Source organism: Balaenoptera musculus, chromosome 8 (assembly GCF_009873245.2).
Source record: "Balaenoptera musculus isolate JJ_BM4_2016_0621 chromosome 8, mBalMus1.pri.v3, whole genome shotgun sequence".
Taxonomy (NCBI): Eukaryota; Metazoa; Chordata; class Mammalia; order Artiodactyla; family Balaenopteridae; genus Balaenoptera; species Balaenoptera musculus.
Window position 1 is genome coordinate 92,813,583 of NC_045792.1, and position 14,220 is coordinate 92,827,802.

At 35.7% G+C, this 14,220-nt stretch overlaps 1 protein-coding gene across 2 annotated transcripts in view; it reads left to right on the forward strand.

The window, feature by feature from the left end:
* The window catches only part of TTC17 (tetratricopeptide repeat domain 17), a 147,668-nt gene that overhangs the window by 35,839 nt on the left and 97,609 nt on the right, over positions 1-14,220 (forward strand). For both annotated transcript variants that reach the window (XM_036859291.1, XM_036859292.1), the window contains exons 6-10: positions 9,119-9,228; positions 9,806-9,950; positions 10,392-10,531; positions 11,973-12,133; positions 13,610-13,722. In XM_036859291.1, coding sequence (XP_036715186.1) covers positions 9,119-9,228; positions 9,806-9,950; positions 10,392-10,531; positions 11,973-12,133; positions 13,610-13,722 — 669 coding nt within the window. The remainder of the gene's footprint in view (positions 1-9,118; positions 9,229-9,805; positions 9,951-10,391; positions 10,532-11,972; positions 12,134-13,609; positions 13,723-14,220) is intronic.

Below are 14,220 nucleotides of genomic sequence, written 5' to 3' on the forward strand. Positions count from 1 at the left end.
GAAGCCAAAGAAGTAGGCCAGGGCCAGACTATGTCGGGCTCTGAAAGCCAAAGTTAGGACTTTGAATTTTATTCCAAGTGTGCTGAGAAGCTGGAGCAGAGGAGTAACATAATTTAATTAGTACTTTTAAAAGTACATTCTCAAACTTATATGGAGAAATGACTAAAGGAGGCCAAAATTGGAAGTAGACCATTAGAAGGCTAGTGCAGTAATTCAAGAGAGAAATGAAGATGGTTTGGACTAGAATGGTTAGTAGTGGAAATGAAGGAACTTAAACTATTTCAGGAAATGTTTAGAAGTTTAGAAGCTGATTAATTAGATATGGGGAATGAGAGAAAAAGAGAAATCAAGGGTAATTCCTTAATTTTTGGCTTGAGCAACTTGGAGGAGCAGGGTTGGGGTGAGAGAAGATAAGGTAGAGTTCTATTTTGGTCAAGTTAAATCTGAAATACCTATATGAGTCTGGAATTCCAGTAGAGGTCAGAGCTGGGTATATAGATAGAGAATAATTGTTAAGTAGGGAGTATTTGTAGCCATGGGATTACATAAGGTCATCTGGAGAAGAGTGAAGTTTGAGAAGAAGTCCTGGGTCCTCCTACATTATCTATCAAGCAGAGGGGGAAGGGCCAGCAGAAAAGATCCAAAGGATGTCCAGAAGGATGTGATATCCTAAGAGCCAAGGGAAAAAATGTGTTCCAAAGAGAGAGAATAATTAATAGTGACATTTGAACATTTTTAGATTTGAGAGGAGATTTTATGAGAAATCTTTTTTTAATTTTTAATTTAATTTTATTTATTTTTTATACAGCAGGTTCTTATTAGTTATCTGTTTTATACATATTAGTGTATACATGTCAATCCCAATCTCCCAATTCATCACACCACCACCCCCAGCGCCACTTTCCCCCCTTGGTGTCCATATGTTTGTTCTCTACGTCTGTGTCTCTATTTCTGCCCTGCAAACCGGTTCATCTGTACCATTTTTCTATGTTCCACATATATGCGTTAATATACGATATTTGTTTTTCTCTTTCTGACTTACTTCACTCTAAATGACAGTCTCTAGATCCATCCACGTCTCTACAAATGACCCAATTTTGTTCATTTTGTGGCTGAGTAATATTCCATTGTATATATGTACCACATCTTCTTTATCCATTCGTCTGTCGATGGGCATTTAGGTTGCTTCCATGACCTGGCTATTGTAAATAGTGCTGCAGTGAACATCGGGGTGCATGTATCTTTTTGTTTTTTTGTTTTTTTGTTTTTTGTCTGTGAAATATATTAAAACTTTGCTGATGACAGTTGGAAATCAAAACATTAAAACTTTTAACATAATAAAATGGCTGTGTTTGTGAAGATTTTTTAAAAGTTTCCTAAACCAATAAGGGAGAAAAATTGAAAGGTAGTGAATATAATACAAATTAAACATCAATTGAAAATAGGAGTCAGTGTGTTAAAAAAAAATAAACAGGTTGGTCAGGTATAAAGGAGGTCATCTTAAATTTCTAATACTGTTACAGTATGTACAGCACAGCTGAGGTAGGGCGATGGACAGTATGACCTCTTGAAGCCCTTTACAATCTTTCTTTTTTTTTAATTTAATTTTATTTATTTTTTTATACAGCAGGTCCTTATTAGTCATCAATTTTATACTCATCAGTGTATACATGTCAATCCCAATCGCCCAGTTCATCACACCACCACCCCCACCCCCAGCCGCTTTCCCCCCTGGGTGTCCATACGTTTGTTCTCTACATCTGTGTCTCAATTTCTGCCCTGAAACCAGTCCATCTGTACCATTTTTATAGGTTTCCACATATATCCGTTAATATATGATATTTGTTTTTCTCTTTCTGACTTACTTCACTCTGTATGACAGTCTCTAGATCCATCCACGTCTCTATGAATGACCCAATAACGTTCCTTTTTATGGCTGAGTAATATTCCATTGTATATATGTACCACATCTTCTTTATCCATTCGTCTGTCAATGGGCATTTAGGTTGCTTCCATGACCTGGCTATTGTAAATAGTGCTGCAAGGAACATTGGGGTGCATGTGTCTTTTTGAATTATGGTTTTCTCTGGATATATGTCCAGTAGTGGGATTGCTGCAACATATGGTAATTCTATTTTTAGTTTTTTAAGGAACCTCCATACTGTTCTCCATAGTGGCTGTATAAATTTACATTCCCACCAACAGTGCAAGAGGGTTCCCTTTTCTCCACACCCTCTCCAGCATTTGTTGTTTGTAGATTTTCTGATGATGCCCATTCTAACTGGTGTGAGGTGATACCACATTGTAGTTTTGATATGCATTTCTCTAATAATTAGTGATGTTGAGCAGCTTTTCATGTGCTTCTTGGCCATCTGTATGTCTTCTTTGGAGAAATGTCTATTTAGATCTTCTGCCCATTTTTTGATTGGGTTATTTGTCTTTTTAATATTGAGCTGCATGAGCTGTTTATATATTTTGGAGATTAATCCTTTGTCCATTGATTCGTTTGCAAATATTTTCTCCCATTCTGAGGCTTGTCTTTTCGTCTTGTTTGTAGTTTCCTTTGCTTTGCAAAAGCTTTTAAGTTTCATTAGGTCCCATTTGTTTATTTTTGTTTTTATTTCCATTACTCTAGGGGGTGGATCAAAAAAGATCTTGCTGTGATTTATGTCAAAGAGTGTTCTTCCTATGTTTTCCTGTAAGAGTTTTATAGTGTCCGGTCTTACATTTAGGTCTCTAATCCATTTTGAGTTTATTTTTGTGTATGGTGTTACAGAGTGTTCTAATTTCATTCCTTTACATGTAGCTGTCCAGTTTTCCCAGCACCACTTACTGAAGAGGCTGTCTTTTCTCCATTGTATATCCTTGCCTCCTTTGTCATAGATTAGTTGACCATAGGTGTGTGGGTTTATCACTGGGCTTTCTATCCTGTTCCATTGATCTGTATTTCTGTTTTTGTACCAATACCATATTATCTTGATTACTGTAGCTTTGTAGTATAGTCTGAAGTCAGGGAGTCTGATTCCTCCAGCTCGGTTTTTTTTCCCTCAAGACTGCTTTGGCTATTCGGGGTCTTTTTTGCCTCCATACAAATTTTAAGATTTTTTTTTCTAGTTCTGTAAAAAATACCACTGGTAATTTGATAGGGATTGCATTGAATCTGTAGGTTGCTTTGGGTGCTATAGTCATCTTCACAATATTGAGTCTTCCAATTCAAGAACATTGTATATTTCTCCATCTGTTTGTGTCATCGTTAATTTCTTTCATCAGTGTGTTATAGTTTTCTGAGTACAGGTTTTTACCTCCTTAGGTAGGTTTATTCCTGGGTATTTTATTCTTTTTCTTGCAGTGGTGATTGGAATTGTTTCCTTAATTCCTCTTTCTGATCTTTCATTGTTAGTGTATAGGAATGCAAGAGATTTCTGTGCATTAATTATGTATCCTGCAACTTTACCAAGTTCATTGATTAGCTCTAGTAGTTTTCTGGTGGCACCTTTAGGATTCTCTACGTATAGTATCACGTCATCTGCAAACAGTGACAGTTTTACTTCTTCTTTCCCAATTTGTATTCCTTTTATTTCTTTTTCTTCTCTGATTGCCATGGCTAAGACTTCCAAAACCATGTTGAATAATAGTGGCGAGAGTGGACATCCGTGTCTCGTTCCTGATCTTAGAGGAGATGCTTTCAGTTTTTCACCATTGAGAATGATGTTTGCTGTGGGTTTGTTGTATATGGCCTTTATTATGTTGAGGTAGGTTCCCTCTGTGCCCACTTTTCTGGAGAGTTTTTATCATAAATAGGTGTTGAATTTTGTCAAAAGCTTTTTCTGCATCTATTGAGATGATCATACGGTTTTTATTCTTCAGTTTGTTAATATGGTGTATCACATTGATTGATTTGCATATATTGAAGAATCCTTGCATCCCTGAGATAAATCCCACTTGATTATGGTGTATGATCCTTTTAATGTGTTGTTGAATTCTGTTTGCTAGTATTTTGTTGTGGATTTTTGCATCTATATTCATCGGTGATATTGGTGTGTAATTTTCTTTTTTTGTGGTATCTTTATCTGGTTTTGGTATCAGGATGATGGTGACCTCATAGAATGAGTTTGGGAGTGTTCCTTCCTCTGCAATCTTTTGGAAGAGTTTGAGAAGGATGGTGTTAGTTCTTTTCTAAATGTTTGATAGAATTCACCTGTGAAGCCATCTGGTCCTGGACTTTTGTTTGTTGGAAGATTTTTAATCACAGTTTCAATTTCATTACTTGTGACTGGTCTGTTCATATTTTCTGTTTCTTCCTGGTTCAGTCTTGGAAGGTTATACCTTTCTAAGAATTTGTCCATTTCTTCCAGGTTGTCCATTTTATTGGCATAGAGTTGCTTGTAGTAGTCTCTTAGGATGCTTTGTATTTCTGTGGTGTCTGTTGTAACTTCTCTTTTTTCATTTATAATTTTATTGATTTGAGTCCTCTCCCTCTTTTTCTTGATGAGTCTGGCTAATGGCTTATCAATTTTGTTTACCTTCTCAAAGAACCAGCTTTTAGTTTTATTGATCTTTGCTATTGTGCTCTTAGTTTCTATTTCATTTATTTCTGCTCTGCTCTTTATGATTTCTTTCCTTCTACTAACTTTTGGTTTTGTTTGTTCTTCTTTCTGTAGTTCCTTTAGGTGTAAGGTTAGATTGTTTATTTGAGATGTTTCTTGTTTCTTGAGGTAGGCTTGTATTGCTATAAACTTCCCTCTTAGAACTGCTTTTGCTGCATCCCATAGATTTTGGATCATCGTGTTTTCATTGTCATTTGTCTTTAGGTATTTTTTGATTTCCTCTTTGACTTCTTCAGTGATCTCTTGGTTATTTAGTAACGTATTGTTTAGCCTCCATGTGTTTGTGTTTTTTACGTTTTTTTCCCTGTAACTGATTTCTAATTTCATAACATTGTTGTCAGAAAAGATGCTTGATATGATTTCAATTTTCTTAAATTTACTGAGGCTTGATTTGTGACCCAAGATGTGATTTATCCTAGAGAATGTTCTATGTGCACTTGAGAAGAAAGTGTAATCTGCTGTTTTTGGATGGAATGTCCTATAAATATCAATTAAATCTATCTGGTCAATTGTGTCATTTAAAGCTTCTGTTTCCTTATTAATTTTTTGTCTGGATGATCTGTCCATTGGTGTAAGTGAGGTGTTAAAATCCCCCACTATTATTGTGTTACTGTTGATTTCTTCTTTTATAGCTGTTAGCAGTTGCCTTATATATTGAGGTGCTCCCATGTTGGGTGCATATATATTTATAATTGTTATATCTTCTTCTTGGATTGATCCCTTGATCATTGTGTAGTATCCTTCCTTGTCCCTTGTGACATTCTTTTTTTTAAAGTCTATTTTACCTGATATGAGTATTGCTACTCCAGCTTTCTTTTGCTTTCCATTTGCATGGAATATCTTTTTCCATCCCCTCACTTTCAGTCTGTATGTGTCCCTAGGTCTGACATGGGTCTCTTGTAGACAGTATATATATGGGTCTTGTTTTTGTATCCATTCAGCGAGCCTGTGTCTTTTGATTGGAGCATTTAATCCATTCACGTTTAAGGTAATTATCAATATGTATGTTCCTATTACCATTTTCTTAATTGTTATGGGTTTGTTTTTGTAGGTCCTTTTCTTCTCTTGTGTTTCCCACTTAGAGAAGTTCCTTTAGCGTTTGTTGTAGAGCTGGTTTGGTGGTTCTGAATTCTCTTAGCTTCTACTTGTCTGTAGAGCTTTTGATATCTCCATCAAATCTGAATGAGATCCTTGCCGGGGAGAGTAATCTTGGTTGTAGGTTCTTCCCTTTCATCACTTTAAATAAGTCATGCCACTCCCTTCTGGCTTGTAGAGTTTCTCTTGAGAAATCAGCTGTTAACCTTACGGGAGTTCCTTTGTATGTTATTTGTCATTTTTCCCGTGTTGCTTTCAATAATTTTTCTTTGTCTTTAAATTTTGTCAGTTTGATTACTATGTGTCCTGGCGTGTTTCTCCTTGGGTTTATCTTGCCTGGGGCTCTCTGTGCTTCCTGGACTTGGTGTGGCTATTTCCTTTCCCATGTTAGGGAAGTTTTCAACTATAATCTCTTCAAATATTTTCTCAGGTCCTTTCTCTCTTCTCCCTCTGAGACCCCTATAATGTGAATGTTGTTGCATTTAATGTTGTCCGCAAGGTCTCTTAGGCTGTCTTCCTTTCTTTTCATTCTTTTTTCTTTATTCTGTTCCACAGCAGTGAATTCCACCATTCTGTCTTCCAAGTCATTTATCCGTTCTTCTGCCTCAGTTATTCTGCTATTGATTCCTTCTAGTGTATTTTTCATTTCAGTTATTGTATTGTTCATTTCTGTTTGTTTGTTCTTTAATTCTTCTAGGTGTTTGTTCTTTAATTCTTCTAGGTGTTTGTTCTTTAATTCTTCTAGGTCTTCAGTAAACATTTCTCGCATCTTCTCGATCTTTGCCTCCATTCTTTTTTGAGGTCCTGGATCATCTTCACTATCATTATTCTGAATTCTTTTTCTGGAAGGTTGCCTATCTCCACTTCATTTAGTTGTTTTTCTATGGTTTTATCTTGTTCCTTCATCTGGTACAAAGTCCTCTGTCTTTTCAGTCTGTCTGTCCTTCTGTGAATGTGGTTTTCCTTCCACAGGCTACAGAATTGTAGTTCTTCTTGCTTCTGCTGTCTGCCCTCTCTTTAAATTAATCTAGGGACTTCCCTGGTGGTGCAGTGCTTAAGAATCCGCCTGCCAAGGCAGGGGACACAGGTTTGATCCCTGGTCCGGCGGCAAGAAATCTTACAGATTTTTATGTAAAGATTTATTTTTCTCTTTGAATATACTATGATGAGTAGAGTATTCTACTTATCATGATGCTTTTAGTAGTTCATGTAGAATTTTTATTTTTTATTTGTGTATTTTTTAAAATAAATTTATTTATTTTTGGCTGTGTTGGGTCTTTGTTGCTGCGCATGGGCTTTCTGTAGTTGAGGCAAGTGGGAGCTACTCTTCAATGCGGCGCGCGGGCTTCTTATTGCAGTGGCTTCTCTTTGTTGTGTAACACAGGCTCTAGGCACGCAGGCTTCAGTCGTTGTGGCTTGCAGGCTCTAGAGTGCATGCTCAGTAGTTGTGGTGCATGGGCTTAGTTGCTCTGCAGCATGTGGGATCTTCCCAGACCACGGGTTGAACCCGTGCCCCCTGCATTGGCAGGAGGATCATGTAGAATTTTTAATTAATCTTTTTGTCCCAATTCACAATATAAGATTTAAAAATAAGAGATTAAAAATCATTTGTTGATTTAAAGGAACCTTTCTCAAAAGGCTACTAAAAAGGAGACTGAAGCCTAAGTCATAAGTCAAGTGTGAAAGAATATAGTATTCCGTAACCAGCTACACTTAGTGCTGAAATCTTTCGTTGCAACACTCAAGAATCATATTTTTTCCTTGAAGATAGAATACTTAAGGATGATTAATAAAGAATTATACTAGTTTTACTCTTTTTTTCTTAATATTTATTTATTTGGGTGTGCCACGTCTTAGTTGCGGCAGGTGGGCTCCTTAGTTGCGGCCCCAGGGCTCCTTAGTTGTGGCTCCAGGGCTCCTTAATTGTGGCATACAAACTCTTAGTTGCGGCATGCATGTGGGATCTAGTTCCCTGACCAGGGATCGAACCCAGGCCCCCTGCATTGGGAACTCAGCGTCTTATCCACTGCACCACCAGGGAAGTCCCATACTAGTTTTAGTCTTAAAGATAACTTTTTAAAATAAAATAATTGGTCCTTCTAAAAAAAGAAAAGCTATATAAAAATCAAAAAAAAGGGAAATTAAAAATTATAATTTAAAAAGTCAGAGATAATTGCTGTTTTATGATATATTTTTGGAGTTTTATTTTTACACATCTTTATAGTTAAAACTTTATTCTCATAGGATAAATTTTTATAGTGAAATTTGGGGATGAAAGGATAATCACATTTTTAAGGCTTTTCAAATGCGTATTGTCAAATTGTCCCCCAGCGATGCTGTACTAACCTAATATTTCTACACTTAATATCTGAAGTTAGCATACACTGTAGCCAATAGTGAATACTGGCATTCTTTCTAATCTTTGCCAATTTTTAAAAGGAAAATTTGTATCTCTTTAATTCTTTTGTTGTTGTTGTTAACTTTTATATCTTTTCACCTGCTAAGTAGTCATTGTTTCATATTTTTGAATTGTCCATGTTTTGGGCCCTTGTTCTTTTGGTTTTTTGTTTCTCTGTTTAGAATTTTAATGAGGTAGCTACACATTAATGATATTAAGTGTTGGCTGTCATATGTTTTTCCCATTTTATCTTAAACTTTATGACTTTTTTTCCATGCTGAATTTGATATTTCTTTCTTGGCTTTAAACTTACTTACATTGAGTTTTTGACATGATTCAGTTTAGTCTTATGACCTCTGTGTCGTTGAAATTTAGTATATGTTGGGGGACAAAAAAATCCAAGCCACAAAAGGAGAAAACCTATCTGAACTTCTGTTTAATTTGACTAAATAATGCACTTATTACTACATACTAAAGACTTACTTTTTAGCAATGTAAAGGTCTGACTTAGTTTCTGAACACACATGAGAAAATGACAAAAATTTACCTTTCACAAAAGCATAAGCCTTTCATTTGTTTACATACATACCTTCATTCAGATGTTAAATAAATAGGAAACTTTGCAATTTGTTAATTTCAGGAATTTAATGTTAGAACAACTAGCATTTCTAAGTAGGTTAGATCCTGACTTCTAAAGTCCTGAAACAAGGCCCAAGTTGTGACCACTTGGTGGGATTTTTCGGCTTTATTTCCCCATTGTTAGATAGCCTGGGGTTGGACAGTCTCTCTGTTTAGATCACACCTTAATACACCTGATCAGCTAATGATCAGCATGCTCTCTTGACAGGGATAGTTTATTTGTACTTTGTCCTCTGCTTTGTCGCTACTGTAATAAGTCTTGGTTTTCTTCATCAGTTTCAGACCAGACAGAGTGTAAAGGTGCTCATTTTGAACATTCTGAATTGAAGAAACTATCTTGAGTTACATTTGGTTGTCATTTTATTTGTTTAATTTCTAGAACTCTTCCTCGTGGGTACTATATAACATGGCTTCATTTTACTGGAGAATAAAGAATGAGCCGTATCAAGTAGTGGAATGTGCCATGCGAGCACTTCACTTCTCATCCAGGTAGGATTCCTCCCCTTCTGGACCTCCTGATTTTCCATGTAACTCAGGACTGTTAAAATACATAAAAGACAAGAAGAAGAAGCATTGTGTTGTGCTTACATTCTCCTCCATCCCTGTTGCAATTAGTCCCATCACAAAAATGATAGATGTCAAAGAGTTCAAAGCGATAATGGCATAACATACTTCTGATTTCTGTTAAGGAAAAATATATAATGTAGATGCCCTCTGATTCACTTGAGACTTGAAACTAAGGAAATTGGTTGGAGGAACTATCATAAATTAAATTATTCTCAAAGCAAATATAAGCCCTAAATACATTTTAAAAGCATAAAATCTCTGCCAGACCTTATTTTTGTGGCAAAACTTGTAGCTATCAGATTGAGTAAGCACCATCAATTATGTAAAATTAAACACTAGGATTTTCTTAAATTATTTTCTCCATCTGTAAGTAAACTCAAAGTTATTTTCCTAAGCTCAATAACTTTGAATGTAATTTGCCCTTGTCAGGTAGTTATAGGCAATTGTGGAGCACATGCTTCTTTCCTGACATCTAATTACATCTTCCCTTCTCTTTTAGGCACAATAAAGACATTGCCCTGGTCAACTTGGCGAATGTTCTGCACAGAGCACACTTCTCTGCTGATGCTGCTGTCGTGGTCCACGCAGCTCTGGACGACAGTGACTTCTTCACTAGCTATTACACTTTAGGAAATATATATGCAGTAAATACAACTTTTTTTTACATGAACCAATCCAGTTGCTGTTTTCTTTCTTTCTTTCTTTTTTTCCAATAAAAAATACCCTTTTCCCTTCTTTTGGTCCAAACAAGGGGATAGAAATGAAGAAATTAAGGGAAAAAAACTTCATAGCAATAATGAATCATAAGTGTTTTAGCCTCTTCACAAGAAAGAAAATAATTAAATTGACACGAATATTATATTCCTTTTACGTACTCTTCTTAAAATAGCAGTACTTCCAATTGAACCATCCTATATAGCATTGCTTCATGTTATGGAGATTTGACTACTGATCGAAATAATATTCACTGTATGAGATTTGGTGTGATCTCATAAATCATAAGGGGATTTGGACGGATACAACCAGGCTAACATTTTTCCCCCCTGTGTTTGTGTATGTGTGTGTGTTTGTTTTTGTCTCTTCAGATGCTTGGGGAGTATAACCACTCAGTGCTCTGTTATGACCATGCTTTGCAGGCTAAACCTGGGTTCGAGCAAGCTATAAAGAGGAAGCATGCTGTCCTGTGTCAGCAAAAACTCGAGCAGAAATTGGAAGCTCAACATAGGTAACTAGGAGAAAAAATTACTGAAGCACCAACACTGTAGAACCTTAGGTTAGACTTGTGTAGGGTGATACCAGTGTTAATTTGTTCATTAGAATTAAGAAAAACACCTTTTCACTAACGCTAGTCCTGTCCTTTTTCTCCAATCAGGAGGTTTAGCACAAGTCAGTGGTTGTATAAAGGATTCCAGGAACTAGAGCATATTTACAGTAAATGCCGTCATCTAAGTCTTAACAATATTGACAATCTATTACTTGTATGAAGTCAGATGGAGGAGGGGGTGCTGCCAGATGCTCAGTAATTCTATTGATTACATTTTTATTTCCATAGAATACACTGTCAGTAAAATCACTTGCGCATGCTACATTTGAGCTTTCTCTCCTTTGACTTCTAAGGTTGGGCTATTGTTATGTTGGTTAAGTGATGTTGAGAGAGATTATTTGGCCCACATTTTAATCAGATTTGTGTAAGTTGTACAGTAATGGAATTCTGTTGTACTTGGTCCTTGTAGTATACTTAAAAAAATCCTGTATTTAATTCTATAAATAATAGGGCCAGTAAAGGAACTTGACATAACTCAGAAGTGAATTGTTCGTCTCTTATAGAATTAGCCTTAATGTTTTGAGTGTACTTTGATTATTATAGAATTAAGTGGAGATTTGGATTTCATTAAACTTTTGCCTATTTTCCAATCTGTTTAAAAGCCTAATGTAGTAAAAAGGAAAGAATAACAGCTTGTTTATGCCTGGCTTTGTTATACCTGATCAGAACTTGCCCTGGCTGAGTTTCTTCCAATATTATGCTCTTCTTATACAATCTGTGCAGCTATTAAATCTCCATATGTTAACAGTGTAATAGGCAATAAGATTTTCGTGACTAAATATAATCAAGCAGCTGATTTATTGATACCAAGTGGTAGGGAATATTCCTTTATAATCAGTTTCTGTGGTTTTTTCCTCAAATCTGTAAACCAAGAAGCTAGAGTGCAAGAGCAAGGCATTGTGGCCTCTTCTCTTAACCTTGTCTTTAGGTAGAATCAAAGGAAAAGGTGAAAAGGAAGATTCTAGAGAGGCTTTGAATGTCCGTGGAACTGACACAGTCTTTGTGGAGGGAAATAGACTTGTTAAATGTATAAAGCTTTATAGTATTATTTATTGCTATGTATCTTATCTGGCACCTGAAGAGTCTAACACACCATTTAATGTCATTAATTGTTGTGTTTATGGGAAGAATTTCACATCCATCTTTTTTCCCCAAAATTTTAATAAAGCAATAGTATTTATTTAGCCCCATTGTTCTTGAACTTGTGATACAATGATTGTATGTTAAAAGTCAAAATCTAGCAATTTTTGCTGAGAACCAGAAAATCTATGTATTTAAGTGGGTTTAAAAATCCATAATTTTAAAGCTCTGTAACTTTTTCCTGTTATTAAAAAATGTTAAGATCCCTCCAGCGAACACTGAATGAGTTGAAAGAATATCAAAAGCAACATGACCACTACCTGAGACAGCAGGAGATCCTAGAAAAACATAAGCTGATTCAGGAAGAGCAAATCTTAAGAAATATCATCCATGAGACACAGATGGCAAAAGAGGCACAATTAGGTAAGTACTGATTCCAAGTAATTGAAGACAGGTTAGGAAATTCACTTCTAGTGTGCTTTACTTTCATAACTTTCATGTACCATAAAGCAGTATAAAATTGTGCTTATGACTTCTCTCAGTCTTAAAATGAAATCATTACTACAGGTATAGCAGCAGGCCTGAGGAGCTGGTTTGATCCTTCTAACTTTTTTTTAGTAAAAAGTAAAAACCAAATTTTTAAACTAAAAACCAAATTTTAAAGTAAAAACCAAATCTTTTGTATCCTAAGAGTCTTAACAGTTTGTTTGCCCTCTATGGCCTACATTGATGCTTCTCTAACTTTGGTATGCATATCAATCTCTTGGAGATCTTGTTAAAATGCAGATTCTGATTCAGTAGGTCTGGGCTGGGGCCTGAGATTCTGTTATTCTAACAAAATCCTATTTGATGCCTGTTGTTGCTAGTCTGAAAACACACTGTAACATGGCCCTACACCAATTTAACGCAAGCTAGACACACCCTAGAATCAAAACATCCACACTTTTCAGCCAACAGTGGCAATAAGGCTAAATGTTCTCCTTTTTTTTTTGCCCCATTAAAAACAAATGTTTTATTTTACAAGTAAGATTTTAGACTAGACTTTGTCTCAAATAGGAAAATAATCAGTGGAATACTTTCAGGGGGTTCTGAAATCCTCCCCAAAATTATACATAGTATTGTGTATATGCACAATTTTTTTTCTGGTAAGACGGTATGTAGCTCTTATTAAAATCTCGTACAGTCTGTGACCCCAAAGTAGAACCACTGGTCTAAAGGAACTTGCGTTGACAGGATATCAGTGATTTGATTGTATCCAGAATGTTTCATTTCTGATTAAACCCTATGGGAGCGGATATGACAACTTGACACCAGAGAATAAATGAATAGAATCCCTTATATTACATCCTTCTCCCTTGGTAAATATATTGGTCTGTACAGCCTCTTGATCTTTGACTCTTAGCTGTGAACGTTTACAATCCACCTGACAAGTTTTCTTTGCTATTTTGAGTGTAAAGAGTATGTTCAGTCCTTGGGATTATTTACTTGCTCAATCAGTACTGAAATGCAACCAGAGCGCTTATATATATATATATATATATATATATATATATATATACATACATACACACACATATACATATATTTTCTCCAGAGAGATGGGCAAAGTCTTAAAACAATTTAATCAATAGATTTTACAGTCATGGAATGCAATTGCCAGAAGGAACCTCACTGATTATTTAGTGGAGCCCATTTGTTTTATAGGTGGAGAAACAGGCTTCTTTAGAATATTTAATTTAATTAACCATTAATGAGATTTCCCCTGGATAAGTTTCCCCTCTGTAAGTACTCTGCTAGGCTCTGAAGAGTACAGGGTTGATACTACACGACTTAGACTAAGAAAATCATGTTGGCATTGCTGATCTTTTTCATCAATTTAAATTTCCTTTCTTATTCCAGGAAATCATCAGATATGCCGTCTGGTCAACCAGCAGCATAGTTTACATTGCCAGTGGGACCAACCTGTGCGCTACCATCGTGGTGATATCTTTGAAAATGTGGACTATGTTCAGGTCTTTTTCTTAGTCTCTTCTAGTTCTTATAAACTTTTACATATCTAAGAGTAATATCACTTCCCCCCCTTAATTCCTTATATAATTGATCTCTAAAATGTGTGACCATCATATAAGGTTTTGAGTATCTGTTATGTTTATGAAGTCAGATTTTATAGAGAGTACTCAGTTACTCCATGAATGACATTTTTGTTTCCCAAAGTACTGACTATATTTTCTTTTCATATGTGTTTAATTCTTTTCTTCTTTTCCAAGAGAGCTAGAATTGGTCTGTGACTCAAAGCCTTTACCTCCCCTTTTAACTTACTTTAGTAAGACCTATAATTTAAAATTTGGGAAAGAGTAGCCGTGCTCTTTCCTGAAGTCATCAGTCCAGTTATGTTGCTTCAACCAAAAACGTCATCAAAATGATCATCTACAAAAAACGTCTATTAAGTGCATTGCTGTGTGCATGTTTTCTCTTTCTTTCTGTCTCTGTATATGTCCACACAGGTAGAT